Source organism: Gobio gobio (genome assembly GCF_949357685.1).
Source record: "Gobio gobio genome assembly, chromosome: 4".
NCBI classification, from domain to species: Eukaryota; Metazoa; Chordata; class Actinopteri; order Cypriniformes; family Gobionidae; genus Gobio; species Gobio gobio.
Window position 1 is genome coordinate 40216928 of NC_137100.1, and position 27997 is coordinate 40244924.

Consider the following 27997-nt stretch of genomic DNA (forward strand, 5'->3'; position numbering starts at 1 on the left):
TGAACATGAAACATTTTCCAACATTTTCTCCAGGTAACAAAAACAACCAATTGCCATAGCACAGTCATCTCTCTCTCATTTAGAACAGCAGAATTAATATTGAGACTAGTCCTGAACATAAAATGCCGATACCTTTTTTCTATGATGACATTTTACTTTTCTAATTACAAATACTTATCTTGAAGAGATTGAAAAATCCATTATCCAGTATGATGCTGCTGCAGCTGCATAGTGATGACAAAGCCAAGCAGTTCAACACATTTCTCCTTGACATTAACAGGTACATTAAATAAGAACTAATCCATGTGTGACTAATCCAATCTTGGTTTCAGAGTCACTGATGTATCATAATATATCTGTTGACATTGCATGCATCTTCAAGGTAGTGTTGAATGTCATCATAACTAATTAGTTATATCAATGCAATTGATGTATCAAACAAAACTATTATATCTAAACTTCACTTTCTCTAAGACAAAACAAAAAGAGAGAAAATGTAGTATTTTCGTTCTGGAAAAAATAATAAGCAGTACAGTTATTTCCATCTTCAGAATGATTGTCAGTGCCAAGTGTTTCACCTGATTAATTCTTTGACTCCCATTTCTAGCCATATTTAACTTCTGCTTGGCTAGCAGAACAAATCCAATATAAGGCAGTACGGATAAGCCCTGAAGACTGTCGAGGAGACAGAAGAGTTTGTGGTTGTGGTGAGAACTCTAATTTCTTTAAGCATACTTACAATAGATGATGATTAAACAAAATGGAGAAAAGGGCTATGACTATTGAATATTCTGGATGTTTGCGTTCAAGTTTTTTCAGTATTACTTAATGTGAGATGTGAAAAGAAATATCACATAAATGCATGGTACTTTGATAAAATAAAATGGTAACACTTTACAATAAGGTTTTATTAGTTAACATTTATTAACTACATTAGTTAACATTAACTAATAATGAACGGCACTTCTACAGCATGAATTAATCTTTGTTAAATGTTAATTTCAAAATTTACTAATTCATTATTAAAATCAAAAGTTGTATATGATAACATTAGTTAATGCACTGTGAACTAACATGAACAAACAATGAACAGCTGGATTTTTATTAACTAACAACAAAGATTAACAAATACAGTAACAAATATATTGTTCATGGTACATTCACGTAATATTTTGATAATTCAATTAGAGGAAAACGTAGAACAGGAAGGTCACGTGAATTTTAAATCTATTACAGAGCTTCTGGAAAAACATCACTAGTGGGAAGAAGAAAAAAAAAGGTAAAGTTCATCCTTATTTAGTTTGTTAATAATTAAACAGCCATTCTCATTCTTAATTCATGGACAGTTCATTTGAGTTATTTATTTATTTTTGTCATGTAGTAGTACAATTGAAATGTCATGAACATCTTTTTAATATAACCATGACACTTAGTGTATCGATGATGACAAGTGTCATTTAAACAATTAATGGTGTTTAGTGATGAGATTTTCTTATAAATAATATAAAGTTACCTTCTGTTCACTGCAGTAAGCCGCCACCATGAGTACGGACGCGGAGATGGCCATTTATGGCAAGGCTGCCATTTACCTCCGTAAGCCTGAGAAGGAGAGACTCGAAGCTCAGAGCAAACCATTTGATGCCAAGACTGCCTGCTATGTGGCTGATGAAAAAGAGTTGTATCTCAAGGGAACAATCAAGAGCAAAGATGGTGGCAAAGTCACAGTTGTTTTGCTTGACACTAAGGAGGTAAATGTATACATTTCATTAAGAAACTGGATGCTCAATCTAAATTAATCATTACATGGTCTTGATAAATCTAATATCGACTGGATAATATTTATAGGAGAGAGTTGCTAAGGAGGATGACGTCCACCCAATGAATCCTCCCAAGTTTGACAAGATTGAGGACATGGCCATGATGACCCATCTCAATGAAGCCTCTGTGCTGTATAACCTCAAAGAGCGTTATGCTGCATGGATGATCTACGTAAGTTCTGAAACAATGTAAATCAGCACTGACATTAATTTGATCTGTGTTGTTGCAATCTGACCACGTCTCTGCTCATTTCAGACCTACTCTGGACTCTTCTGTGCAACTGTGAACCCCTACAAGTGGCTCCCAGTGTATGATGCAGAAGTGGTGTCTGCCTACAGAGGCAAAAAGCGTATGGAGGCCCCACCCCACATCTTCTCTGTCTCTGACAACGCCTATCAGTTCATGCTGTGTGGTAAGATCTGATTTATGAGATCTGAATTAAATATAGGTTGAAAACAATTGCTTAAACATTATTACCTTTGAATTTACAGACAGAGAGAACCAGTCTGTCCTGATTACGTATGTATCAAGCCTTCAATTAGAGATGTTGAGAACAGTTATATTTTTCTCTTGTGGAACTTCCCCATGTCTTATCATCTTCTGTCTTCTAATCTCTCATAAACCAGTGGAGAATCTGGTGCTGGAAAGACTGTGAACACCAAACGTGTCATCCAGTACTTTGCCACAATTGCAGTGGCAGGTGGTGAGAAGAAGAAAGAGCAGACTTCCGGCAAAATGCAGGTATGAGATATAAAACAATGTCATACATATTATTTTGAAAGATGTTGATTTACACTCATCTATCAAACTGGTAACACTTTACAATAAGATTGTATTAGTTAACATTAGTTAATGCATTAGTTAACATGAACTAACCATGAACAACACCTCTGTTCAGCATTAGTTAATCTTTGTTAACGTTAGTTAATAAAAATACAGCTGTTCATGTTAGTTCACAGTGCAGTAACTAATGTTAACAACATTTTAATAATGCATTAGTAAATGGCTAAATTAACATTAACAAAGATGAATAAATGCTTTATAAGTGCAGTTCATTATTAGTTAATATTAACTAATTTAGTTAACTAATGTTAACTAATGAACCTTATTGTAAAGTGTTCCCAACAAACTATATGATGTGTGAATTTGTGAAATGCCTATAAACAGTGTTTAGTCATGAAATAGAAAATAAATGAAAACCATTCAAACAACACAGGGCTCTCTTGAGGACCAGATCATTGCTGCCAACCCTCTGCTTGAGGCTTATGGTAATGCCAAGACTGTGAGAAATGACAACTCCTCTCGTTTTGTAAGTTCACCACTTTTTATTTACCGTAAAGTTGGTCAGTTGTGTTTAATTTCTCTATACAGTTTTCTATAAAGCAATTTTTAATATTATTATTTATTTATTATGCTATTTTGTTTTAAACAGGGTAAATTCATCAGAATTCACTTCGGTACATCTGGAAAACTGGCTAGTGCTGACATTGAGACATGTAGGTGGACATAATTTCATTGATCCATCCTGCACATTTATCTTTGTCTGTCACTCTTCAGATGATTGTGACTCAAGTACATTCTCTCAACAGATCTGCTGGAGAAGTCTAGAGTGTCATTCCAGCTTCCAGATGAGAGAGGCTACCACATCTTCTACCAGATGATGACCAATCATAAGCCTGAGTTGATTGGTAGGTGCACATATTTCATTCAATATTTTAGATAATATTGTAAGATGCTCTTTCATAAATGCTGTGTATTTTTACAGATATGACGCTCATCACCACCAACCCCTATGACTTTCCCATGTGCAGTCAGGGTCAGATCACAGTGGCCAGCATTGATGATACAGTGGAGCTGGATGCTACTGATGTGAGTCATTGCTGTTTAAATTGTGGCATATTCTATTTAAATTTGGCAGATCCTAGAGTTCATTCTTCTCTGTAATTTACAGGACGCTATTGACATTCTGGGCTTTAGTAATGAGGAGAAAATGAGCATCTACAAGTTCACTGGAGCTGTGCTTCATCATGGCAACATGAAGTTCAAGCAGAAGCAGCGTGAGGAGCAGGCTGAGCCTGATGGCACAGAGGGTGAGTAAATAGTAAATAGTAAAATAGTACTAATGTGTGTCAACATGCAGTTCTTTGACACAAAGAAAAGGATGGTTTTAGTTTTCAAGGCAAGAAAAGGGATGGATTTTTTTGCAACGTTTTTAATTGCAGAGGCTGACAAAATCAGCTACCTTCTGGGTTTGAACTCTGCTGATATGCTGAAGGCTTTGTGCTACCCCAGAGTCAAGGTCGGAAATGAGTTTGTGACCAAAGGCCAGACCGTGCCACAGGTATGTAGCATTTGTTCAATCTGACTAATTATTGCAAAGATAAAAAAGCAGAAGTTTTAAATAAAATATCCACTCTATTCTTACAGGTGTACAACTCTGTTAATGCCTTGGCCAAATCTATCTATGAGAGGATGTTCTTGTGGATGGTCATTCGTATCAATCAGATGTTGGACACAAAGCAACAAAGAAATTACTACATTGGTGTGCTGGATATTGCTGGCTTTGAGATCTTTGATGTAAGAATCATTATTTTATCTCTTTTTATGTCAAATTGAATAATATTCAGTATTCAGTCAGTAAATGTTTCTGTTATTTTTTTTTCCATCAGTACAACAGCATGGAGCAGCTGTGCATCAACTTCACCAATGAGAAACTGCAACAGTTTTTCAACCACACCATGTTTGTGCTGGAACAAGAGGAATACAAGAAGGAGGGCATTATTTGGGAGTTCATTGACTTCGGCATGGACTTGGCCGCTTGCATTGAGCTCATTGAGAAGGTCTTTACCGATTTTTTTACTTATTAATTTCCATTAATGGTCCATTCTCAAAATCTTACATTTTTACTAATTAAACAACATTCTTTAATAAACAGCCCATGGGTATCTTCTCCATCCTTGAAGAGGAGTGCATGTTCCCCAAGGCTACAGACACATCCTTCAAGAACAAGCTGTATGATCAGCATCTTGGCAAGAACAAAGCTTTCGAGAAACCAAAGCCTGCCAAAGGCAAGGCTGAAGCCCACTTCTCCCTGGTTCACTACGCTGGAACTGTGGACTACAACATCACTGGCTGGTTGGACAAGAACAAGGATCCACTGAATGAGTCTGTTTTGCAGCTGTACCAGAAGTCTTCTGTCAAACTGCTGGCTACTCTCTACCCACCTGTTGTTGAGGGTAATAAACTGAAATGTTAACATGATTATGTACATAATTTTAACCAAACTTTGATCCAGTTTTGCACTCTTTTCTTGTTATTACTTTATATGTTTTCTTTTGTCTAGAGACTGGTGGCGGCAAGAAGGGAGGCAAGAAGAAGGGTGGCTCCATGCAGACTGTGTCTTCTCAGTTCAGAGTATGTCTTTGTTAGAGACCAAATGTGAATAATGATGCAATTAAAAGGACTTAATAAGCATTGACTGTACATCACCTTGCTTGAGTCTAGATCAGAAAAATCAACTACTGATAGAATCTGAGTAAGAATGCTGAATCTTTTCATTATTAAACAGGAGAACTTGGGCAAGCTCATGACCAACTTGAGGAGCACTCACCCTCACTTTGTGCGTTGTCTGATTCCAAATGAGTCCAAGACTCCAGGTAAAGTAATAAAGAGCTCACAGATATTCTCATATTAATACAATATTTAAAGTTAATGTATATAATAATGATAATGTTAATTTACCAAGCTCATGATGTAAACTGTTAATTATAGGTCTCATGGAGAACTTCCTGGTTATCCACCAGCTGAGGTGTAACGGTGTACTGGAGGGTATCAGAATCTGCAGAAAGGGCTTCCCCAGCAGAATCCAATATGGTGACTTCAAGCAGAGGTAAATGTGACCACATGAAAATAAAATGTCCTGTGTAGGCTCTTTATTAGAAGATATGAAGCATTTTAATAAATCTTCCAATCTTCCATAGATACAAGGTGCTGAATGCCGGTATTATCCCAGACGGACAGTTTATGGATAACAAGAAGGCCAGTGAGAAACTCCTGGGATCCATCGATGTTAATCATGACGAGTACAGATTTGGACACACAAAGGTTAATATTCAGCTTTATAACTTTCAAGATTCAGTGATCATGGTCATTTTGCCAGGTAAAACAACATATGTTGTATTTACTGTTTTACATAAATTCAGGTGTTCTTCAAAGCTGGTCTTCTGGGTACTCTTGAGGAGATGCGTGATGAGAAACTGGCAACTCTGGTCACAATGACTCAGGCTCTGTGCCGTGGTTACCTGATGAGGAGGGAGTTTGTGAAGATGACGGCGAGAAGGTAAGGAATGTCATGAAATGAAAAAAGTATAAAGCTTTCTCAGTGGGAAATTTTACAATGATTCATAACCCACATTAATTTGCAGTGTTTATGGGTTATCAATGCAAATATTTTTTAAAGGTATTTAAAAATACTCTTTACAAATATGTTTGACCCATAAAGTGAAGGAAATATTTTGTTGACTAGTTTAAAAAAAAATGCATTTACCAATAATTCTGTATTTGATCATCCCAATTGTTTCATCAGGGATGCAATTTACACCCTCCAATACAACATCCGCTCATTCATGAATGTCAAACACTGGCCATGGATGAAGGTTTATTACAAGATTAAGCCTCTGCTGAAGAGTGCCGAGACTGAGAAGGAGCTGGCAACCATGAAAGAGGACTTTACAAAATGCAAAGAAGATCTTGCCAAGGCTGAAGCCAAAAAGAAGGAGCTTGAAGAGAAGATGGTATCACTGCTGCAAGAGAAAAATGATCTGCAGCTGCAAGTAGCATCTGTGAGTATTCTTGAATTGAATAAATTGAATTTAAGCTCCATTAAAATGTGCAATGCTGTTTCCAAAGGCTATAGCAACAACATTTTTTTTTTTTTTACAGGAATCTGAGAATCTTTCAGATGCTGAGGAGAGGTGTGAGGGTCTGATCAAAAGCAAAATCCAACTTGAAGCGAAACTCAAAGAGACAACTGAGAGACTGGAGGATGAGGAAGAAATCAATGCTGAACTGACAGCCAAGAAGAGGAAACTGGAGGATGAGTGCTCTGAGCTGAAGAAAGACATTGATGACCTGGAGCTCACCTTGGCTAAAGTGGAGAAGGAGAAACATGCCACTGAGAATAAGGTTGGAGATTGAGTTGGTTTAAGATTGGACTTAATATCTGTCTTATATGTTGATATAGAATATAAATGGTAAAATATAAGCTTATTTGAAACAAAACCAAAAATCACACAGGTCAAGAACCTGACTGAGGAAATGGCAGCTCAGGATGAGAGCATTGCCAAGCTTACGAAGGAGAAGAAAGCCCTCCAAGAGGCACATCAGCAGACACTGGATGATCTTCAGGCCGAGGAGGACAAAGTCAACACCTTGACCAAATCCAAGACAAAACTTGAGCAGCAAGTTGATGATGTGAGTTGATTATGTAAACATGTTATTAATTAACTGTGTTTAAATGTTATATATCACTGTGAACATAACAGTTGGCCCCACTTTATTTTAGGTGGCCTTAACTACTATGTACTTACATCAAAAAATAAGTACAATGTACTTATTGTGTTCATATTGTATTGCAAAACACTTTTGCTGATATTGAGGTGGGATACGGGTAAAGTTAGGGACAGGTGTGGCGGTATGGGTAAGTTTAAGGGTAGGGTTAGGTGTAAGGGAAGTGTCAACAGTGTAATTACAAATGTAACTACAGAAATTAATTACAGATGTAATTACATGCAGGTATTTTTAAAAATGTAAGTACAATGTAAAAACATGTATGTACACAATTGTGCATTGTATCAAATAATTAATTAAAATGTTAGTACATAGCAGTTAAGGCCACCTAATATAAAGTGGGTCCTAACATTTATATTTATATAACAATGAACATATTTTACAAATCATTGTCCTGTAGCTCGAGGGTTCCCTTGAACAAGAGAAGAAGCTTCGCATGGATCTTGAGAGAGCCAAGAGAAAGCTTGAAGGAGACCTGAAATTAGCCCAAGAGTCCATCATGGACCTGGAGAATGACAAGCAGCAATCTGATGAGAAGCTGAAGAAGTAAGAATTCTTTGCAAATTCTTATAAAAAAAAAAAATGGTTTTCATTTATTTCAGATCATTCATTGTTTTCCCCTTTTACACACAGAAAAGACTTTGAAACGAGCCAGCTGCTCAGCAAGATAGAAGATGAACAATCTCTGGGTGCTCAACTCCAGAAGAAGATTAAGGAGCTTCAGGTATTTTCAGATTTCAGCATCAGATTTTTTCAAACATTACGATCATTATGATCAAATACAGATCAAATACAAATCATCTAATTACCTACTTTCCATGTAGGCTCGCATTGAGGAACTGGAGGAAGAGATTGAGGCTGAGCGCGCTGCTCGTGCCAAGGTTGAGAAGCAGAGAGCTGATCTCTCTAGGGAACTTGAGGAGATCAGTGAGAGGCTTGAGGAGGCTGGAGGAGCCACTGCTGCTCAGATCGAGATGAATAAGAAGAGAGAAGCTGAATTCCAGAAGCTGCGTCGTGATCTTGAAGAGTCCACTCTCCAGCATGAAGCTACTGCTGCTGCCCTCCGCAAGAAGCAGGCAGACAGTGTGGCCGAGCTGGGAGAGCAAATCGACAACCTGCAGCGCGTCAAGCAGAAGCTTGAGAAAGAGAAGAGCGAATTCAAAATGGAGATTGATGATCTCTCCAGCAACATGGAGGCTGTTGCCAAAGCGAAGGTTTGAGAACTGATTCTGATAAAAAATAACTGATAAAAAAAATATATTTTTAAGGAAATATATCAAATGTGGTTAAAAATCGAATCCAATGTTTTTACAGGCTAATCTTGAGAAGATGTGCCGCACTCTTGAGGACCAACTTAGTGAAATTAAGTCCAAGAATGACGAGAACCTTCGCCAGATGAATGACCTCAGTGCTCAAAGAGCAAGACTTCAAACTGAAAATGGTAAAATATAAATATATTTTTTATTTCCTCCACTGACAAATGACTTACATGAACTCAAACCTATAGTGGCAAAATTGTTTACACACTGGCAGTAGCACACATTAATGACATAATGTTGGATATGCCAGCCACTTTTCTTAGAGGATTTTAAGCATGTTGTGGTTTACTGTGAAACTGTCAAACAGAAACTAGACTGATAGCAGTGCACTAAAACCCTCTCCAAGTTGTTTATTAACTATAAAGTATTGGCACTACTGTCATAAAAACAGTGTTTCTTCCCTCCATTATTATCAATATAAACCATTTTACAAATATTTTTGTAAATGTAAATCTCAAAAGGTGAGTTTGGCCGTCAGCTGGAGGAGAAGGAGGCTCTGGTTTCTCAGCTCACCAGAGGCAAACAAGCTTTCACTCAGCAAATTGAGGAGCTTAAGAGGCAGATTGAAGAGGAGGTTAAGGTAATACAAAATAATCAATACATGCATATTGTCAATTACTTTACTGTAGAGACAAGCTAATATTACGTGACTTTGTCTCCTAGGCTAAGAACGCACTGGCCCATGCTGTGCAATCAGCCCGTCATGACTGTGACCTGCTCCGTGAGCAGTTTGAGGAAGAGCAGGAGGCAAAGGCTGAGCTGCAGCGGGGAATGTCAAAGGCCAACAGTGAGGTTGCTCAGTGGAGAACCAAATATGAAACTGATGCCATCCAGCGCACTGAGGAACTTGAAGAGTCCAAGTATGTATATTATTGTATAATAGTCCCAATTCTCACAGCTATTGTATAGGTTGGTTTTCAAAACAATGTGTATTACATAACAGGAAGAAGCTGGCTCAGCGTCTGCAAGAGGCAGAGGAACAAATTGAGGCAGTGAACTCCAAATGTGCATCTCTGGAGAAGACCAAACAAAGACTCCAGGGTGAGGTGGAGGATCTCATGATTGATGTGGAGAGAGCCAATGGTTTGGCTGCTAACCTTGACAAGAAACAGAGGAACTTTGACAAGGTAAACAATTTGAGTCATTATATATGATATTCTCTTTTTAAAATATTGCTGGAATGGGCTTTGTTAAACATATTATTATTTAATTGATACTAAAATATCTCCACCAAAGGTCCTGGCAGAATGGAAGCAGAACTATGAGGAAGGTCAGGCAGAGCTGGAAGGTGCCCAGAAAGAGGCTCGTTCACTCAGCACTGAACTGTTCAAGATGAAGAACTCCTATGAGGAGAGTCTGGATCAGCTGGAGACCCTCAAGAGAGAGAACAAGAATCTGCAGCGTAAGAATGAAACTGTTAAATTAGAAAATACTTCAATGTTTTAATTCAAAATGAGCATTTAAGTGTAAACACGTGATTATGATTACAGATAATATTTTTTAAATGTATTGATCTTTCTATAGAGGAGATTTCAGATCTGACAGAGCAGTTAGGTGAGACTGGTAAGAGCATCCATGAGCTGGAAAAGGCCAAGAAGGCAGTGGAGACTGAGAAGTCAGAGATTCAGACTGCCCTGGAGGAGGCTGAAGTGAGTATCTGGACATTAATATGGAATTCATGCTAGAACCATCATAATGTGTTGTTAATTCATACTCTCATTCTGATATTTAAATGTAGTTTTTATATTTCAAAGGGCACCCTGGAGCATGAGGAGTCCAAGATTCTTCGTGTCCAGCTTGAGCTAAACCAGGTCAAGGGTGAGGTTGACAGGAAGCTTGCAGAGAAGGATGAGGAGATGGAGCAGATCAAGAGGAACAGCCAAAGAGTCATTGAATCCATGCAGGGCACTCTGGACTCTGAAGTCAGGAGCAGGAATGATGCCCTGAGAATCAAGAAGAAGATGGAGGGAGACCTTAATGAGATGGAGATTCAGCTGAGCCACGCCAATCGCCAGGCTGCTGAGGCCCAGAAACAACTCAGGAACGTCCAGGGTCAACTCAAGGTAAGTGACTTCCTTTTGAGTCAAGTCAAGTCACCTTTATGTATACAGCACTTTTTACAATGCCGTTTGACTTTGGAATGTACTAATATGTTTGCATAATCAAACTTTTGTTAGGTTAAGGTCACCAGAAAGCAGATTGAAAGCTCATTCTAAAGCTATTGTTATGTTCAGGATGCCCAACTGCACCTTGATGATGCCCTGAGAGGACAGGAAGACATGAAGGAGCAAGTGGCCATGGTGGAGCGCAGAAACACTCTGATGCAGTCTGAGATTGAGGAGCTGAGAGCTGCTCTGGAGCAGACAGAGAGAGGCCGCAAAGTGGCTGAACAAGAGCTGGTGGACGCCAGTGAGCGTGTTGGGCTGCTGCACTCTCAGGTAAGGGCTTTTTTAGGAAATTGAGAGCACAATTTAAAATGTCCAAACTGTTGCTTTCCATTGTGTAGAACACAAGTCTCCTGAACACCAAGAAGAAGCTTGAGGCTGACCTTGTTCAGATCCAGAGTGAAGTTGATGACACAGTACAGGAAGCCAGAAATGCAGAGGAGAAGGCAAAGAAGGCCATCACTGATGTGAGCAACAGTAGCTGCCAAATGTTACAACAGACGCTTATGTGCTTGAATAAAAATGTCTAATGACTTTCTGTATTAATGCAAAAGGCTGCAATGATGGCAGAAGAGCTGAAGAAAGAGCAGGACACCAGTGCTCACCTTGAGAGGATGAAGAAGAATCTGGAGGTCACAGTGAAGGACCTGCAGCACCGTCTGGATGAGGCTGAGAACCTGGCCATGAAAGGAGGAAAGAAACAACTCCAGAAACTGGAGTCCAGAGTAAGATTGCCTTCATTCTGATGTTAAAGGAGTCATGAACTGGCTTTTTAAAAAAAAATGATACTGTTGTCTGCGGTCAACTTATGATGTTTGCGTGGTTTTTACATTAAAAAACATTATAATGAATAAGTAATAGACTATTTCCCTGGTTTTAAGCTTATCTCTGGGAACGCTCTGTTTTTATAGGCGTGCCACATTGAAGACTTGGAAGTAAACGCCAACTGCTATGATTGGATAACAGTTGTGCATAATAATAAGCTTTGGCTTCCCCGTCAGTACATGTGGGAATTGTTTTGAAAACGTGTGGAAAAAATGGCAACCGGAATGATTCGTCTACAGGGCTCGCAAAATGTCTTTATCAAACAAACACAATGATTTTTCTCTTATTCTCCCGCAATTATTTGGATTGTTATTCTTTATTACTTGGCCCGCCCGATCGGTGGATATAACCGCAAAACTTCACAGCAGGTAAATTAATCTGTTCAAAACTTCCACGATTGTATTTTTCCTTCAAATATCAAGAGTGAATGACGCACATCAAGAAAGGAATGTTATTTCACTATTTAAGATAGCCCGTCGGGCAGGCCAGTGATACATTTTGGTATCCCGACTGGAAAACACATAGTCCCGGGACGTCAGGCTTTGCGAGCCCTGGCCGATACATGTTCAAGTCATTGACTGAAATCATTTTAATAATGTCTCCCACTAACTATAGGTCCGTGAGCTTGAGGCTGAAGTTGAAGCAGAGCAGAGACGTGGAGCTGATGCTGTTAAAGGTGTCCGCAAATATGAGAGGAGAGTCAAGGAGCTCACCTACCAGGTACAAAAAATGTGTAGTTAAATTCAGGCAACATTAATCTGATTATGTTCTAGTCTGATCCATGTTCATTATCTGCAGACTGAGGAGGATAAGAAGAACCTTAACAGACTGCAGGATCTGGTTGACAAGCTTCAGCTGAAGGTCAAGGCTTACAAGAGACAGGCTGAAGAATCTGTGAGTACCTCACTGTAAAAAATGGTTTGATCAATAAGTTATATCAACATACATTTTTACATTGCTTTAACTCATCAAAATAAGTTAAGCAATGTTCAACTTGAAACTTTTTATAAGTTATACAAGATTCAACTCAAGTCAGTTTAATGCATTTTAAGTTGAATTGTCTTAAACATGCAAGTTGATTGTAGTTAAAAATTTAAGCCAGCAACTTTTTTTTAGAGTGTACACCTTGTGAACATATATACAATCCTGATACAATCATATAGGCCTGTCATATATTGGTCGATGCAATCGACTGCGTCAATGCTGATAATTAGTCAACATTTATACTTTTAATCAACTGGCTAAGTTGGGTACAATATGACATTTTATTAGTACCGGTACTTAAAAAAATCGGCACTCTAATAAGAGCAGTATTTCTTCATTTGTGTCGATGTGTGACAGCAGGAGTGTGTGTGAGCTCTGCTTCCACCGTTCACTAAACAATGGAAGCAGAACAGTCAAATATATATGCGCAGGCAGCTCAGGGAAAAGAACGCAACAGAAAGTGTGGCGTGCACACGCCTTTCACTCAGACAGATTGCGTTGTCAATTTCGCAGATTATTGGGTTTGAATGGTCAAAAATATGTAAAAAAGCACGTCCTGGCGAGGATTAAGGTAAACACAGTCGGATATGTCTTTAGTGAATGTATACAGAGTTGAATGAGAAATGTTACAATGAATTTGGTCCGTGCAGGTCTTAAAGGGCCGGACGTAATATTCTGTGTGATTAATGTTAATCAAACAACAAAAGAAAATAGAAAATCACCCCATGCTTGACTGAATAACTTTAATATATTTATTAAGAATCAGTGTATAGTTAATTTACAGAGTGACTATGCAGACTATGCATTTTTGTTTTTACATTGGATTATTTAATTTATTTATTGCTACTGTTAATTAGAGCTACTGTAGCTGAAAATAAAACACTGTTTTTATCATATTGTTTATAATTTACATTTTGGCTTATTTAAAAAAAATGGATAAAAGAAAATCAAATATCTATATTGTAATTATAAAATTACATTTAAAATTTTTTTTACTACTCGTATCATGAAATAAGATTTCGGTCATCCCAACCTGTTCAGAATAGTGGTTAGTGTTAACATGATTGATAATAATGTTATTGTAGCAAACATCTCTGTAAGGATGTTCACACTGGCATGTTATTATTATTATTATTATTATATTATTATTTTTAAATAAAGAGGGGGGAATGGTCAAAAAGCAGGGCAGGAACAGCATGGCCAAGTGAGTTTTTAGGGTTAAAATAAAAAAAACCCCGGTTAACCTTGAATAGTAAGTTCTATCATATTATTCTATTACTTTTACTGTTTTTTGCCATGGTATCGCTTCAGTATCCGTATCGAGGTATTTTAATCTGGTATCGTATCGAAGTCATAATTTTGGTATCATGACAACATTCTATATAAAAAGTATTTGCTGATATTCTCTTTTTTTTGTTATGTTGGTTTACAACTTCGTACCTTTTTCCATTTTTACTCTTTCCGTTTTACATTTTGTCAAAGGCTTGTTTACATGTATACTTTTTTATACATTTTTAGGCCATACTTTTAGGTCTACACTACTGAATGCCAAAGTTGCAAGTTAGATTAAATGTTTTAAGTAAAATTGTTGAAAATTATTGTGATAAATTAGTCGATAGATTAATCGATAAATTAGTCGATAGATTAATCATTATAAAAATAGTCGTTAGTAGCAGCCCTACAATCATATGTGACTTTGCAGGAGGAACAAGCAAACACTCACCTGTCCAAGTTGAGGAAGGTGCAGCATGAGTTTGAAGAGGCTGAGGAGCGTGCTGACATTGCTGAGTCTCAGGTCAACAAGCTCAGAGCCAAGAGCCGTGATGCTGGAAAGGTAAATTATTTTTCTGATACATGTATTTTCAAACTTAACTTGTATTCTCTGTTATTCTAATAATGTATTTTCTTACTCTCTTTTTTTCAAGGGCAAAGAGGCAGCTGAGTGAAAAACCTAACATACCATGTACATGTCTCCAAAGCTGTGAAATTAATAAACCTTGAAAATCAGCAGCTTTCTTTTGTGGTCCTTTTTCTTGATTTATTTATTCATTCACTCACCCACTCACAATTTTTTATTTTGTGCTGTTACCAAAGTATGCTTCATGATAATTTTTTAACACTTGATAGATATGGCTTAACAAATAGTTTATGAACTTAATGAACTTGATTTTTGCTTCGTATTTTTCTTTATAGCTACATTAGCATTGAAAACTTGTTGAACAATTTAAGTCATAAACAAAACTTCAACTTGTAGCTAAAATTTGGTATCTATTTTGAACAGAATTCCCCTGAACTTATTATTGTGAATTTCACCATATCAGTCTGATATACAGTTTCCAGAGGCACTGGGATATGTTAACTAGAGATTACAGAGCTAACACAAAAACCTTTCTATCAGAACCAGCATTAACTTCTTGAGCAATTTGAGCTACAGTAGCTCGTCTGTTTGATCGGACCACATGGGCCATCCTTCACTCCCCACATGCCTTGGCTGGCCATCACCCTGTCGCTGGTTCACCACTGTTCCTTACTTGGAATACTTTTGATAGATAATAACCACTGCAGACCGGGAAAACACCACACAAGAGCTGCAGTTTTGGAGATGCTTTGACCCAGTCGTCTAACCATTTGGCCCTTCTCAAACTCACTCAAATCCTTATGCTTGCCCATTTTTCCTGCTTCTTACACATCAACTTTAAGGACAAAATGTTCACTTGCTGCCTAATATATCCCACCCACTAACAGGTGCCGTAATAAAGAGATAATCAGTGTTATTCACTTCACCTGTCATAATGTTATGCCTGATCGGCGTATAAGCTAACAGTATCCGGTAACTCTTATTTGATGATGCAGCATAAGCATTTGGAATATGACACAAAGACTGAGTTTAATGAAACTGGGTTAATGTAAAAATGCAATCATGTTTTGGTTGATCAAATAATCAGCATCCAAATGCCAAACAGGCCAAAATTAGCAGCACACTGTACAGCCACAAGTACAGCTAAGGTCAAAAAAGTGTTAAGACTAAGAGAACAGAATGCTGTCACTGTAATGTCACTACCAAACAAATCAGAAGGGATTTGCCAACATTAAACACTGTCACTGTCAGGAAAAGTGCATGTAAGAATTTATCAACCTTTTAATTGTTTGACCTTCTTATCTGATAGTCTTATAAGGTTATATGTATATAATTATTTTGAATTGAAACCAAAAGCATCAAAAAGACTGTCATGCAACTGTACTGGAGCCAGTCCTATAGTTCTAACATTGCAGTCCTACGTACAGGTCTTTTTACATTTAAGGCACAGCAAGAAATCTGATACTTGAGAGAGCCTGTTCATGGAATGCAAAGTCATCAAGCAAAGCAGTAAAATGTAAAAAAAGCAACAACAAAAACATGTATACACACGGTACATGTTCAGTTATTCAGATTACAACATGACACTGAATAAGAAGTTAATAGAAAATATATGATAAATATATAAATCCAGACACACTTATTTGTTAATAGTTACATTTATAGGGATATAATTAACCAATATTAGTAGTTTACAAAAGTCTATTTATTCACTTACCTGCTATAACCCATAAGCTGAAATCATTGAGGTTGGTTAGCAGTAATGGTCTATATGACTAGCATTTTGCATTTTTTTTACTATAAGGAATCTTATCTTATGTTGACAAGTCTTGCCAAACAATACACTAAACATCCATGAAGATAAAGAGGAATTACAAATTATTCCAAGTGTTTCCTCTGTTTCAAGTCACGTTAAAAATGTAATCTTAAATCTGTTCACCCCTTTAATTGATGAATTTTAATTAATTTAATTAATTTTGTATATTGCATATTTAAGCAAAGTACTGAAATCTTTTCAACAATATCTTAAAGTGTTACTTACTTCTAGTTATTTTGTTCTATTCCCAACTATGGTTAGCACCATCTGATCAATTTCCTGACTCAGATATTAGCCATATTTGGTGTTAGCCACATTTAACTTCTGCATTGCTTGCAAAGCAAGTCCAGTATAAAGACCATGGGTAGAACCGGAGACCTTTGCGTTCGGAAGGCCAGTCAAGTTTGCTTGTGGTGAGACAACACTTTAATTTCCTTTTCAAGATGTACACAGTTTTAAAAAAATGGTAACACTTTAGAATAATGGTCATTAGTTAACATTAGTTAATGTATTAACTAACATGAACTAACCATGAGCAATACATTTGTTACTGTTTTTGTTCATCTTTGTTAATGTTAGTTAATATAAATCCAGCTGTTCATGGTTTGTTCACACTGCATTAACTAATGTTAACAAGATTTTAATAAAGCATTAGTAAATGTAGAAATTAACATTAACAAAGATAAATAAATGCTTTGTAAGTGCAGTTCATTATTAGTTCATGTTAACTAATATAGTTAACTAATGTTAACTAATGACCATTATTCTAAAGTGTTACCAAAAAATTATGCCATCTTTTTTGATAACCTGTATCAACTATTTGTACAGTAATTCAGTTTGTGTATTCTTCTTTTAAAGACAAAAGTTGCAAAACATTTTTTTTTATAATGTAGCTTTTATATATGAAAAAGCATGGTTTTAATGTATAATATCTTATAATATCTCTATGTATATTACAGTTTCAGAAATTCATCAGAACTTGTGGCAGTGTGGTAAGTTACATTTAAGATGCTAAATTAAACTAAATACATTTTATGGGAAAAATAAACATACTGAAAAAGGCATTAGTGCTCTGGCTCTGTATAGAAATACACACACATTTTATATATTCAATATCCATGTTTTGGGTTCCTCAAATCTGGCCCTGGAGGGGCACTGCCCTGTTTAGTTCAAACCCTGATCAAATCTACCTTTTGTAGTAGCCTAACTCTGAAGATCTTGATAAGCTTGCTCAAATGTCTTTGATTAGGGCTGGAGCTAAACTCTGCAGGCCAGTGGCTATTCAGGGCTGGATTTGACATGCTTTACAATATTGTAGATAATTAGTGATCAAATGCCTGATAATTTACACTTTTTACCTATGGTTGTGACAATCTTTAAATTCCAGAAGTAAGCCGCCACCATGAGTACAGACGCGGAGATGGCCATTTATGGCAAGGCTGCCATTTACCTCCGTAAGCCTGAGAAGGAGAGAATTGAGGCTCAGAGCAAACCATTTGATGCCAAGACTGCCTGCTATGTGGCTGATGTCAAAGAGTTGTATCTCAAGGGAACAATCAAGAGCAAAGATGGTGCCAAAGTCACAGTTGTTTTGCTTGACACTAAGGAGGTAATTTTCTACATTTCATTAAAACTGGATGCTCAATCTAAATGAATCATTACATGCTCTTGATAAATATTTGGATAATATTTATAGGAGAGAGTTGCTAAGGAGGATGATGTCCACCCAATGAATCCTCCCAAGTTTGACAAGATTGAGGACATGGCCATGATGACCCATCTCAATGAAGCCTCTGTGCTGTATAACCTCAAAGAGCGTTATGCTGCATGGATGATCTACGTAAGTTCTGAAACAATGTAAAGCAACATTGAAATTCATTTGATTTGTGTTGTTGCAATATGACCACGTCTCTGCTCATTTCAGACCTACTCTGGACTCTTCTGTGCAACTGTGAACCCCTACAAGTGGCTCCCAGTGTATGATGCAGAAGTGGTGTCTGCCTACAGAGGCAAAAAGCGTATGGAGGCCCCACCCCACATCTTCTCTGTCTCTGACAACGCCTATCAGTTCATGCTGTGTGGTAAGATCTGATTTATGAGATCTGAATTAAATATAGGTTGAAATTCACATTCATAGTTTTATAAAACAATTGCTTAAACATATTTATCTTTGAATTAACAGACAGAGAGAACCAGTCTGTTCTGATTACGTATGTATCAAGCCTTCAATTAGAGATGTTGAGATCATTTATATTTTTCTCTTGTGGAACTTCCCCATGTCTTATCATCTTCTGTTTCCTAATCTCTCATAAACCAGTGGAGAATCTGGTGCTGGAAAGACTGTGAACACCAAACGTGTCATCCAGTACTTTGCCACAATTGCAGTGGCAGGTGGTGAGAAGAAGAAAGAGCAGACTTCCGGCAAAATGCAGGTATGAGATATAAAGCTATGTCATACATATGATTTTGAAAGATGGTGATTTACACTCATCCCACAAACTATATGAAATGTGAATTTGTGAAATGCCTATAAACAGTGTTTAGTCATGAAATAGAAAATAAATCAAAACCATTCAAACAACACAGGGCTCTCTTGAGGACCAGATCATTGCTGCCAACCCTCTGCTTGAGGCTTATGGTAATGCCAAGACTGTGAGAAATGACAACTCCTCTCGTTTTGTAAGTTCACCACTTTTTATTTACCGTAAAGTTGGTCAGTTGTGTTTAATTTTTCTATATAGTTTTCTATAAAGCAATTTTTAATAGTATTATTTATTTATTATGCTATTTTGTTTTAAACAGGGTAAATTCATCAGAATTCACTTCGGTACATCTGGAAAACTGGCTAGTGCTGACATTGAGACATGTAGGTGGACATAATTTCATTGATCCATCCTGCACATTTATCTTTGTCTATCACTCTTCAGATGATTGTGACTCAAGTACATTCTCTCAACAGATCTGCTGGAGAAGTCTAGAGTGTCATTCCAGCTTCCAGATGAGAGAGGCTACCACATCTTCTACCAGATGATGACCAATCATAAGCCTGAGCTGATAGGTAGGTGCATGTTTTTTATTCAATATTTTAGATAATATTGTAAGATGCCCTTTCATAAATGCTGTGTATTTTTACAGATATGACGCTCATCACCACCAACCCCTATGACTTTCCCATGTGCAGTCAGGGTCAGATCACAGTGGCCAGCATTGATGATACAGTGGAGCTGGATGCTACTGATGTGAGTCATTGCTGTTTGAATATTGAAATATTCTATATAAATATGGAAAATCATAGATCTCATTCTTCTCTGTAATTTACAGGACGCTATTGACATTCTGGGCTTTACTAATGAGGAAAAAATGGGCATCTACAAGTTCACTGGAGCTGTGCTTCATCATGGCAACATGAAGTTCAAGCAGAAGCAGCGTGAGGAGCAGGCTGAGCCTGATGGCACAGAGGGTGAGTAAATAGTACTAATGTGTGTCAGCATGCAGTTCTTTGAATTGAGAGATCCGTATTTCTATTTTCACAAAGAAAAGGATGGTTTTAGTTTTCAAGGCAAGAAAAGGGATGGATTTTTTTGCAACATTTTTAATTGCAGAGGCTGACAAAATCGCCTACCTTCTGGGTTTGAACTCTGCTGATATGCTGAAGGCTTTGTGCTACCCGAGAGTCAAGGTCGGAAATGAGTTTGTGACCAAAGGCCAGACCGTGCCACAGGTATGTAGCATTTGTTCAATCTGACTAATTATTGGAAAAGAAAAAAAGCAGAAGTTTTTAATAAAATATCCACTCTATTCTTACAGGTGTACAACTCTGTTAACGCCTTGGCCAAATCTATCTATGAGAGGATGTTCTTGTGGATGGTCATTCGTATCAATCAGATGTTGGACACAAAGCAACAAAGAAATTACTACATTGGTGTGCTGGATATTGCTGGCTTTGAGATCTTTGATGTAAGAATCATTGTTTTATCTCTTTTTATGTCAAATTGAATAATATTCAGTATTCAGTCAGTAAACGTTTCTGTTATTTTTTTCCATCAGTACAACAGCATGGAGCAGCTGTGCATCAACTTCACCAATGAGAAACTGCAACAGTTTTTCAACCACACCATGTTTGTGCTGGAACAAGAGGAATACAAGAAGGAGGGCATTATTTGGGAGTTCATTGACTTCGGCATGGACTTGGCCGCTTGCATTGAGCTCATTGAGAAGGTTTTTACCGATTTTTGAACGTATTCATTTCCATTAATGGTCCATTCTCAAAATCTTAAATTTGTACTAATTAAACAACATTCTTTTATAAACAGCCCATGGGTATCTTCTCCATCCTTGAAGAGGAGTGCATGTTCCCCAAGGCTACAGACACATCCTTCAAGAACAAGCTGTATGATCAGCATCTTGGCAAGAACAAAGCTTTTGAGAAACCAAAGCCTGCCAAAGGCAAGGCTGAAGCCCACTTCTCCCTGGTTCACTACGCTGGAACTGTGGACTACAACATCACTGGCTGGTTGGACAAGAACAAGGATCCACTAAATGAGTCTGTTTTGCAGCTGTACCAGAAGTCTTCTGTCAAACTGCTGGCTACTCTCTACCCACCTGTTGTTGAGGGTAATAAACTAAAATGTTAACATGATTATGTACATAATTTTAACCAAACTTTGATTCAGTTTTGCACTCTTTTCTTGTTATTACTTTATATGTTTTCTTTTGTCTCTTTATCTGAATAGAGACTGGTGGCGGCAAGAAGGGAGGCAAGAAGAAGGGTGGCTCCATGCAGACTGTGTCTTCTCAGTTCAGAGTATGTCTTTGTTAGAGACCGACTTAAAAAGCATTGACTGTACATCACCTTGCTTGAGTCTAGATCAGAAAAATCAACAACTGATAGAATCTGAGTAAGAATGCTGAATCTTTTCATTATTAAACAGGAGAACTTGGGCAAGCTCATGACCAACTTGAGGAGCACTCACCCTCACTTTGTGCGTTGTCTGATTCCTAATGAGTCCAAGACTCCAGGTAAAGTAATAAAGAGCTCACAGATATTCTCATATTAATACAATATTTAAAGTTAATGTATATAATAATGATAATGTTAATTTACCAAGCTCATGGTGTAAACTGTTAATTATAGGTCTCATGGAGAACTTCCTGGTTATCCACCAGCTGAGGTGTAACGGTGTACTGGAGGGTATCAGAATCTGCAGAAAGGGCTTCCCCAGCAGAATCCTCTATGCTGACTTCAAGCAGAGGTAAACGGGACCACATGAAAATAACATTTCCTATGTAGGCTCTTTATTTGAAGACATGAAGCATTTTGATAAATCTTCCATAGATACAAGGTGCTGAATGCCGGTGTTATCCCAGACGGACAGTTTATGGATAACAAGAAGGCCAGTGAGAAACTCCTGGGATCCATCGATGTTAATCATGACGAGTACAGATTTGGACACACAAAGGTTAATATTTAGCTTTACAACTTTCAAGATTCAGTGATCATGGTCATTTTGTCAGGTAAAACAATATATTTTGTATTTACTGTTTTACATAAATTCAGGTGTTCTTCAAAGCTGGTCTTCTGGGTACTCTTGAGGAGATGCGTGATGAGAAACTGGCAACTCTGGTCACAATGACTCAGGCTCTGTGCCGTGGTTACCTGATGAGGAGGGAGTTTGTGAAGATGACGGCGAGAAGGTAAGGAATGTCATGAAATGAAAAAAGTTTAAAGCTTTTTCAGTGGGAAATTTAACAACAGTGATTCATAACCCACATTAATTTGCCATGTTTATGGGTTATCAATGCAAATATTTTTAAAGGTATTTAAAAATACTCTATACAAATATGTTTGACCCATAAAGTGAAGGAAATATTTTGTTGACTAGTTTAAAAATAAATGCATTTACCAATAATTCTGTATTTGATCATCCCAATTGTTTCATCAGGGATGCAATTTACACCCTCCAATACAACATCCGCTCATTCATGAATGTCAAACACTGGCCATGGATGAAGGTTTATTACAAGATTAAGCCTCTGCTGAAGAGTGCCGAGACTGAGAAGGAGCTGGCAACCATGAAAGAGGACTTTACAAAATGCAAAGAAGATCTTGCCAAGGCTGAAGCCAAAAAGAAGGAGCTTGAAGAGAAGATGGTATCACTGCTGCAAGAGAAAAATGATCTGCAGCTGCAAGTAGCATCTGTGAGTATTCTTGAATTTAATTAATTAAATTTGGCCTCCATTAGCCTGTTCAATGCTGTTTCCAATGATATAGCAACCTATTTTTAACAGGAATCTGAGAATCTCTCTGATGCTGAGGAGAGGTGTGAGGGTCTTATCAAAAGCAAAATCCAGCTTGAAGCTAAACTCAAAGAGACAACTGAGAGACTGGAGGATGAGGAAGAAATCAATGCTGAACTGACAGCCAAGAAGAGGAAACTGGAGGATGAGTGCTCTGAGCTAAAGAAAGACATTGATGACCTGGAGCTCACCTTGGCTAAAGTGGAGAAGGAGAAACATGCCACTGAGAATAAGGTTGGACATTGAGCTGGTATAAGAATTGACTTAATCTCTGTTTTATATGTTGATATAGAATATAAATGTATTATATCATAAATGTAAAAAAATATGTAAAATATTAGCTCATTTGAAGCAAAAAATAAAATAAAAAATTACACAGGTCAAGAACTTGACTGAGGAAATGGCAGCTCAGGATGAGAGCATTGCCAAGCTTACGAAGGAGAAGAAAGCCCTCCAAGAGGCACATCAGCAGACACTGGATGATCTTCAGGCCGAGGAGGACAAAGTCAACACCTTGACCAAATCCAAGACAAAACTTGAGCAGCAAGTTGATGATGTGAGTTGATTACGTAAACATGTTATTAATTGACTGTGTTTATATGTTATATATCACTGTGAACATAACATTTATATTTATATATCAATGAACATATTTTATATATCCTTGTCCTGTAGCTCGAGGGTTCCCTTGAACAAGAGAAGAAGCTTCGCATGGATCTTGAGAGAGCCAAGAGAAAGCTTGAAGGAGATCTGAAATTAGCCCAAGAGTCCATCATGGACCTGGAGAATGACAAGCAGCAATCTGATGAGAAGCTGAAGAAGTAAGAATTCTTTGCAAATTCTTATAAAAATAATCTTTTTAATTTATTTCATATCATTCATTGTTTTCCCCTTTTAAATACAGAAAAGACTTTGAAACGAGCCAGCTGCTCAGCAAGATAGAAGATGAACAATCTCTGGGTGCTCAACTCCAGAAGAAGATCAAGGAGCTTCAGGTATTTTTCAGATTTCATTTTAAGATTTTTTCAAACTTCACTATGATCAAATACAGATTACTACAAATCTAATTAACTTCTTTCCACCATAGGCTCGCATTGAGGAACTGGAGGAAGAGATTGAGGCTGAGCGCGCTGCTCGTGCCAAGGTTGAGAAGCAGAGAGCTGATCTCTCTAGGGAACTTGAGGAGATCAGTGAGAGGCTTGAGGAAGCTGGAGGAGCCACTGCTGCTCAGATCGAGATGAATAAGAAGAGAGAAGCTGAATTCCAGAAGCTACGTCGTGATCTTGAAGAGTCCACTCTCCAGCATGAAGCTACTGCTGCTGCCCTCCGCAAGAAGCAGGCAGACAGTGTGGCCGAGCTGGGAGAGCAAATCGACAACCTGCAGCGCGTCAAGCAGAAGCTTGAGAAAGAGAAGAGCGAATTCAAAATGGAGATTGATGATCTTTCCAGCAACATGGAGGCTGTTGCCAAAGCAAAGGTTTGAGAACTGATTCTAAAATATTTTTAAGGAAATATATCAAATGTGGTTAAGATTCTTAAAAATCGAATCAAATGTTTTTACAGGCTAATCTTGAGAAGATGTGCCGTACACTTGAGGACCAACTTAGTGAAATTAAGTCCAAGAATGACGAGAACCTTCGCCAGATGAATGACCTCAGTGCTCAAAGAGCAAGACTTCAAACTGAAAATGGTAACAAGTTGCACAATATCTAAAAAATATAAATATATATTTAATTTCCTCCACTAACAAATTACTTACATGAACACAAACCTGTAGAGGCAAAATTGTTTACACACTGGCAGTAGCACACATTAATGACCTTCTTCCCTCCATTAATATCAATATAAACCATTTTCCTCATCATGTAATTTAAATTTAAATCTCAAAAGGTGAGTTTGGCCGTCAGCTGGAGGAGAAGGAGGCTCTGGTTTCTCAGCTCACCAGAGGCAAACAAGCTTTCACTCAGCAAATTGAGGAGATTAAGAGGCAGATTGAAGAGGAGGTTAAGGTAATACAGCATAAACAATACATACACACTTAATTACTTTACTGTTGAGACAAGCTAATATTATGTGACTTTGTCTCCTAGGCTAAGAACGCACTGGCCCATGCTGTGCAATCAGCCCGTCATGACTGTGACCTGCTCCGTGAGCAGTTTGAGGAAGAGCAGGAGGCAAAGGCTGAGTTGCAGCGGGGAATGTCAAAGGCCAACAGTGAGGTTGCTCAGTGGAGAACCAAATATGAAACTGATGCCATCCAGCGCACTGAGGAGCTTGAAGAGTCCAAGTATGTATATTATTGTATAATAGTCCCAATTCTCACAGCTATTGTATAGGTTGGTTTTCAAAACAATGTGTATCACATAACAGGAAGAAGCTGGCTCAGCGTCTGCAAGAGGCAGAGGAACAAATTGAGGCAGTGAACTCCAAATGTGCATCTCTGGAGAAGACCAAACAAAGACTCCAGGGTGAGGTGGAGGACCTCATGATTGATGTGGAGAGAGCCAATGGTTTGGCTGCTAACCTTGACAAGAAACAGAGGAACTTTGACAAGGTAAACAATTTGAGTCATTATATATATGATATTCTCTTTTTAAAATATTGCTGGAATGGGCTTTGTTAAACATATTATTATTTAATTGATACTAAAATATCTCTACCATAGGTCCTGGCAGAATGGAAGCAGAAATATGAGGAAGGTCAGGCAGAGCTGGAAGGTGCCCAGAAAGAGGCTCGTTCACTCAGCACTGAACTGTTCAAGATGAAGAACTCCTATGAGGAGAGTCTGGATCAGCTGGAGACCCTCAAGAGAGAGAACAAGAATCTGCAGCGTAAGAAAGAAACTGTTAAATTAGAAAATACTTCAATGTTTTAATTCAAAATGAGCATTTAAGTGTAAACACGTGATTATGATTACAGATCATATTTTTTAAATGTATTGATCTTTCTATAGAGGAGATTTCAGATCTGACAGAGCAGTTAGGTGAGACTGGTAAGAGCATCCATGAGCTGGAAAAGGCCAAGAAGGCAGTGGAGACTGAGAAGTCAGAGATTCAGACCGCCCTGGAGGAGGCTGAAGTGAGTATCTGAAGATCAATATGGAATTCTTACTAGAACCATCATATTGTGTTGTTAATGCATACTTTCATTCTGATATTTAAATGTTCATAGGGCACCCTGGAGCATGAAGAGTCCAAGATTCTTCGTGTCCAGCTTGAGCTAAACCAGATCAAGGGTGAGGTCGACAGGAAGATTGCAGAGAAGGATGAGGAGATGGAGCAGATCAAGAGGAACAGCCAAAGGGTCATTGAATCCATGCAGGGCACTCTGGACTCTGAAGTCAGGAGCAGGAATGATGCCCTGAGAATCAAGAAGAAGATGGAGGGAGACCTTAATGAGATGGAGATTCAGCTGAGCCACGCCAATCGCCAGGCTGCTGAGGCCCAGAAACAACTCAGGAACGTTCAGGGACAACTCAAGGTATGTGACTTCTGACTTTGGAATGTATTAATATGTTTGTATAATCTAACTTCTGTTAGGTTAAGGTCACCAGAAAGCAGATTGAAAGCTTATTGTAAATCTATTGTTTTGTTCAGGATGCCCAACTGCACCTTGATGATGCCCAGAGAGGACAGGAAGACATGAAGGAGCAAGTGGCCATGGTGGAGCGCAGAAACACTCTGATGCAGTCTGAGATTGAGGAGCTGAGAGTTGCTCTGGAGCAGACAGAGAGAGGCCGCAAAGTGGCTGAACAAGAGTTGGTGGACGCCAGTGAGCGTGTTGGGCTGCTGCACTCTCAGGTAAGGGCTTTTTGTTTCTTATAATTAGAGATGCGCCATCGGCCATAATAATCGTCTGATAATCACATTCTATGACTCAATCGGTAGTCACTAAATTTGGCCCATTTCACTAACCGATCGCAATTTATTGACATAATACCATAAAAGTAGCTGCAGATGCGCATGTAAACATTATACAGATGAGGCGTTTGTGTCACGTTCTGATTTGTAACTTATCAAACTAGTTTTACTAGTTTACTAGTTTAACTAAATATTATTAAAGTAGTAAATATTAGCGTTTTTTTACAATGAAATCAAGGAAATTGAGAGCATCATTTAAAATGTCCAAACTGTTGCTTTCCATTTTGTAGAACACAAGTCTCCTGAACACCAAGAAGAAGCTTGAGGCTGACCTTGTTCAGATCCAGAGTGAAGTTGATGACACTGTACAGGAAGCCAGAAATGCAGAGGAGAAGGCAAAGAAGGCCATCACTGATGTGAGCAACAGTAGCTGCCAAATGTTACAAAAGATGCTTACGTACTTAAAAAATGTCTAATGACTTTCTTATTAATGCAAAAGGCTGCAATGATGGCAGAAGAGCTGAAGAAGGAGCAGGACACAAGTTCTCACCTTGAGAGGATGAAGAAGAATCTGGAGGTCACAGTGAAGGACCTGCAGCACCGTCTGGATGAGGCTGAGAATCTGGCCATGAAGGGAGGAAAGAAACAACTCCAGAAACTGGAGTCCAGAGTAAGATTGCCTTCATTCTGATGTTAATAGTTATGATCTAAAAGGTTAAAATTGTGTAATGCTTTAATACTCTGGTATGTTTTGTATGGCCTAATATATATTTCCATTGATTGATATAATTTTAATAATATCTCTCACTAACTATAGGTCCGTGAGCTTGAGGCTGAAGTTGAGGCAGAGCAGAGACGTGGAGCTGATGCTGTTAAAGGTGTCCGCAAATATGAAAGGAGAGTCAAGGAGCTCACCTACCAGGTACAAAAAATGTGTAGTAAAATTCAGGTCACATTAATTTGATTATGTTCTAGTCTGATCCATGTTTATTATCTGCAGACTGAGGAGGATAAGAAGAACCTCAACAGACTGCAGGATCTGGTTGACAAGCTTCAGCTGAAGGTCAAGGCTTACAAGAGACAGGCTGAAGAATCTGTGAGTACCTCATTTGAGAACTATAAACACTTTGTGAACATATCAAGTTCCTGATATAATCATATGTGACTTTGCAGGAGGAACAAGCAAACACTCACCTGTCCAAGTTGAGGAAGGTGCAGCATGAGTTTGAAGAGGCTGAGGAGCGTGCTGACATTGCTGAGTCTCAGGTCAACAAGCTCAGAGCCAAGAGCCGTGATACTGGAAAGGTAAATTATTTTTCTGATACATGTATTTTCAAACTTAACATGTATTCTCTGTTATTCTAATCATGTATTTTCTTACTCTCTTTTTTTCAAGGGCAAAGAGGCAGCTGAGTGAAAAACCTAACATACCATGTACATATCTCCGAGGCTGTAAAAAAAATAAACCTTGAAAATCATCAGCTTTC

General features: G+C 38.0%; 1 protein-coding gene across 1 annotated transcript; it reads left to right on the forward strand.

Annotated features, from left to right (window-relative positions):
- Nucleotides 1-673: 673 nt before the first annotated feature.
- Nucleotides 674-27997, forward strand: LOC307125413 (uncharacterized protein). Its single transcript, XM_079815265.1, is given in 81 exon segments — nt 674-707; nt 1237-1279; nt 1530-1748; nt 1846-1989; nt 2074-2230; nt 2310-2337; nt 2445-2559; nt 3035-3127; nt 3251-3314; nt 3408-3506; nt 3584-3687; nt 3770-3908; nt 4041-4159; nt 4246-4395; nt 4488-4658; nt 4754-5071; nt 5073-5095; nt 5097-5232; nt 5387-5474; nt 5590-5707; nt 5799-5922; nt 6021-6157; nt 6404-6659; nt 6760-7002; nt 7114-7290; nt 7787-7932; nt 8020-8110; nt 8211-8600; nt 8701-8827; nt 9167-9285; nt 9369-9565; nt 9649-9832; nt 9942-10107; nt 10230-10354; nt 10460-10768; nt 10940-11143; nt 11212-11337; nt 11425-11595; nt 12311-12415; nt 12494-12589; nt 14382-14513; nt 17313-17340; nt 17748-17962; nt 18050-18193; nt 18278-18434; nt 18536-18563; nt 18671-18785; nt 18940-19032; nt 19156-19219; nt 19313-19411; nt 19489-19592; nt 19675-19813; nt 19956-20074; nt 20161-20310; nt 20401-20571; nt 20667-20967; nt 21087-21157; nt 21285-21372; nt 21488-21605; nt 21689-21812; nt 21911-22047; nt 22296-22551; nt 22642-22884; nt 23030-23206; nt 23326-23471; nt 23555-23645; nt 23738-24127; nt 24214-24340; nt 24541-24659; nt 24741-24937; nt 25021-25204; nt 25316-25481; nt 25604-25728; nt 25822-26130; nt 26247-26450; nt 26801-26926; nt 27010-27180; nt 27328-27432; nt 27511-27606; nt 27684-27815; nt 27907-27997. Coding segments are annotated over 79 exon segments (11748 nt in total). The 5' UTR covers nt 674-707; nt 1237-1279; nt 1530-1541; the 3' UTR covers nt 27928-27997.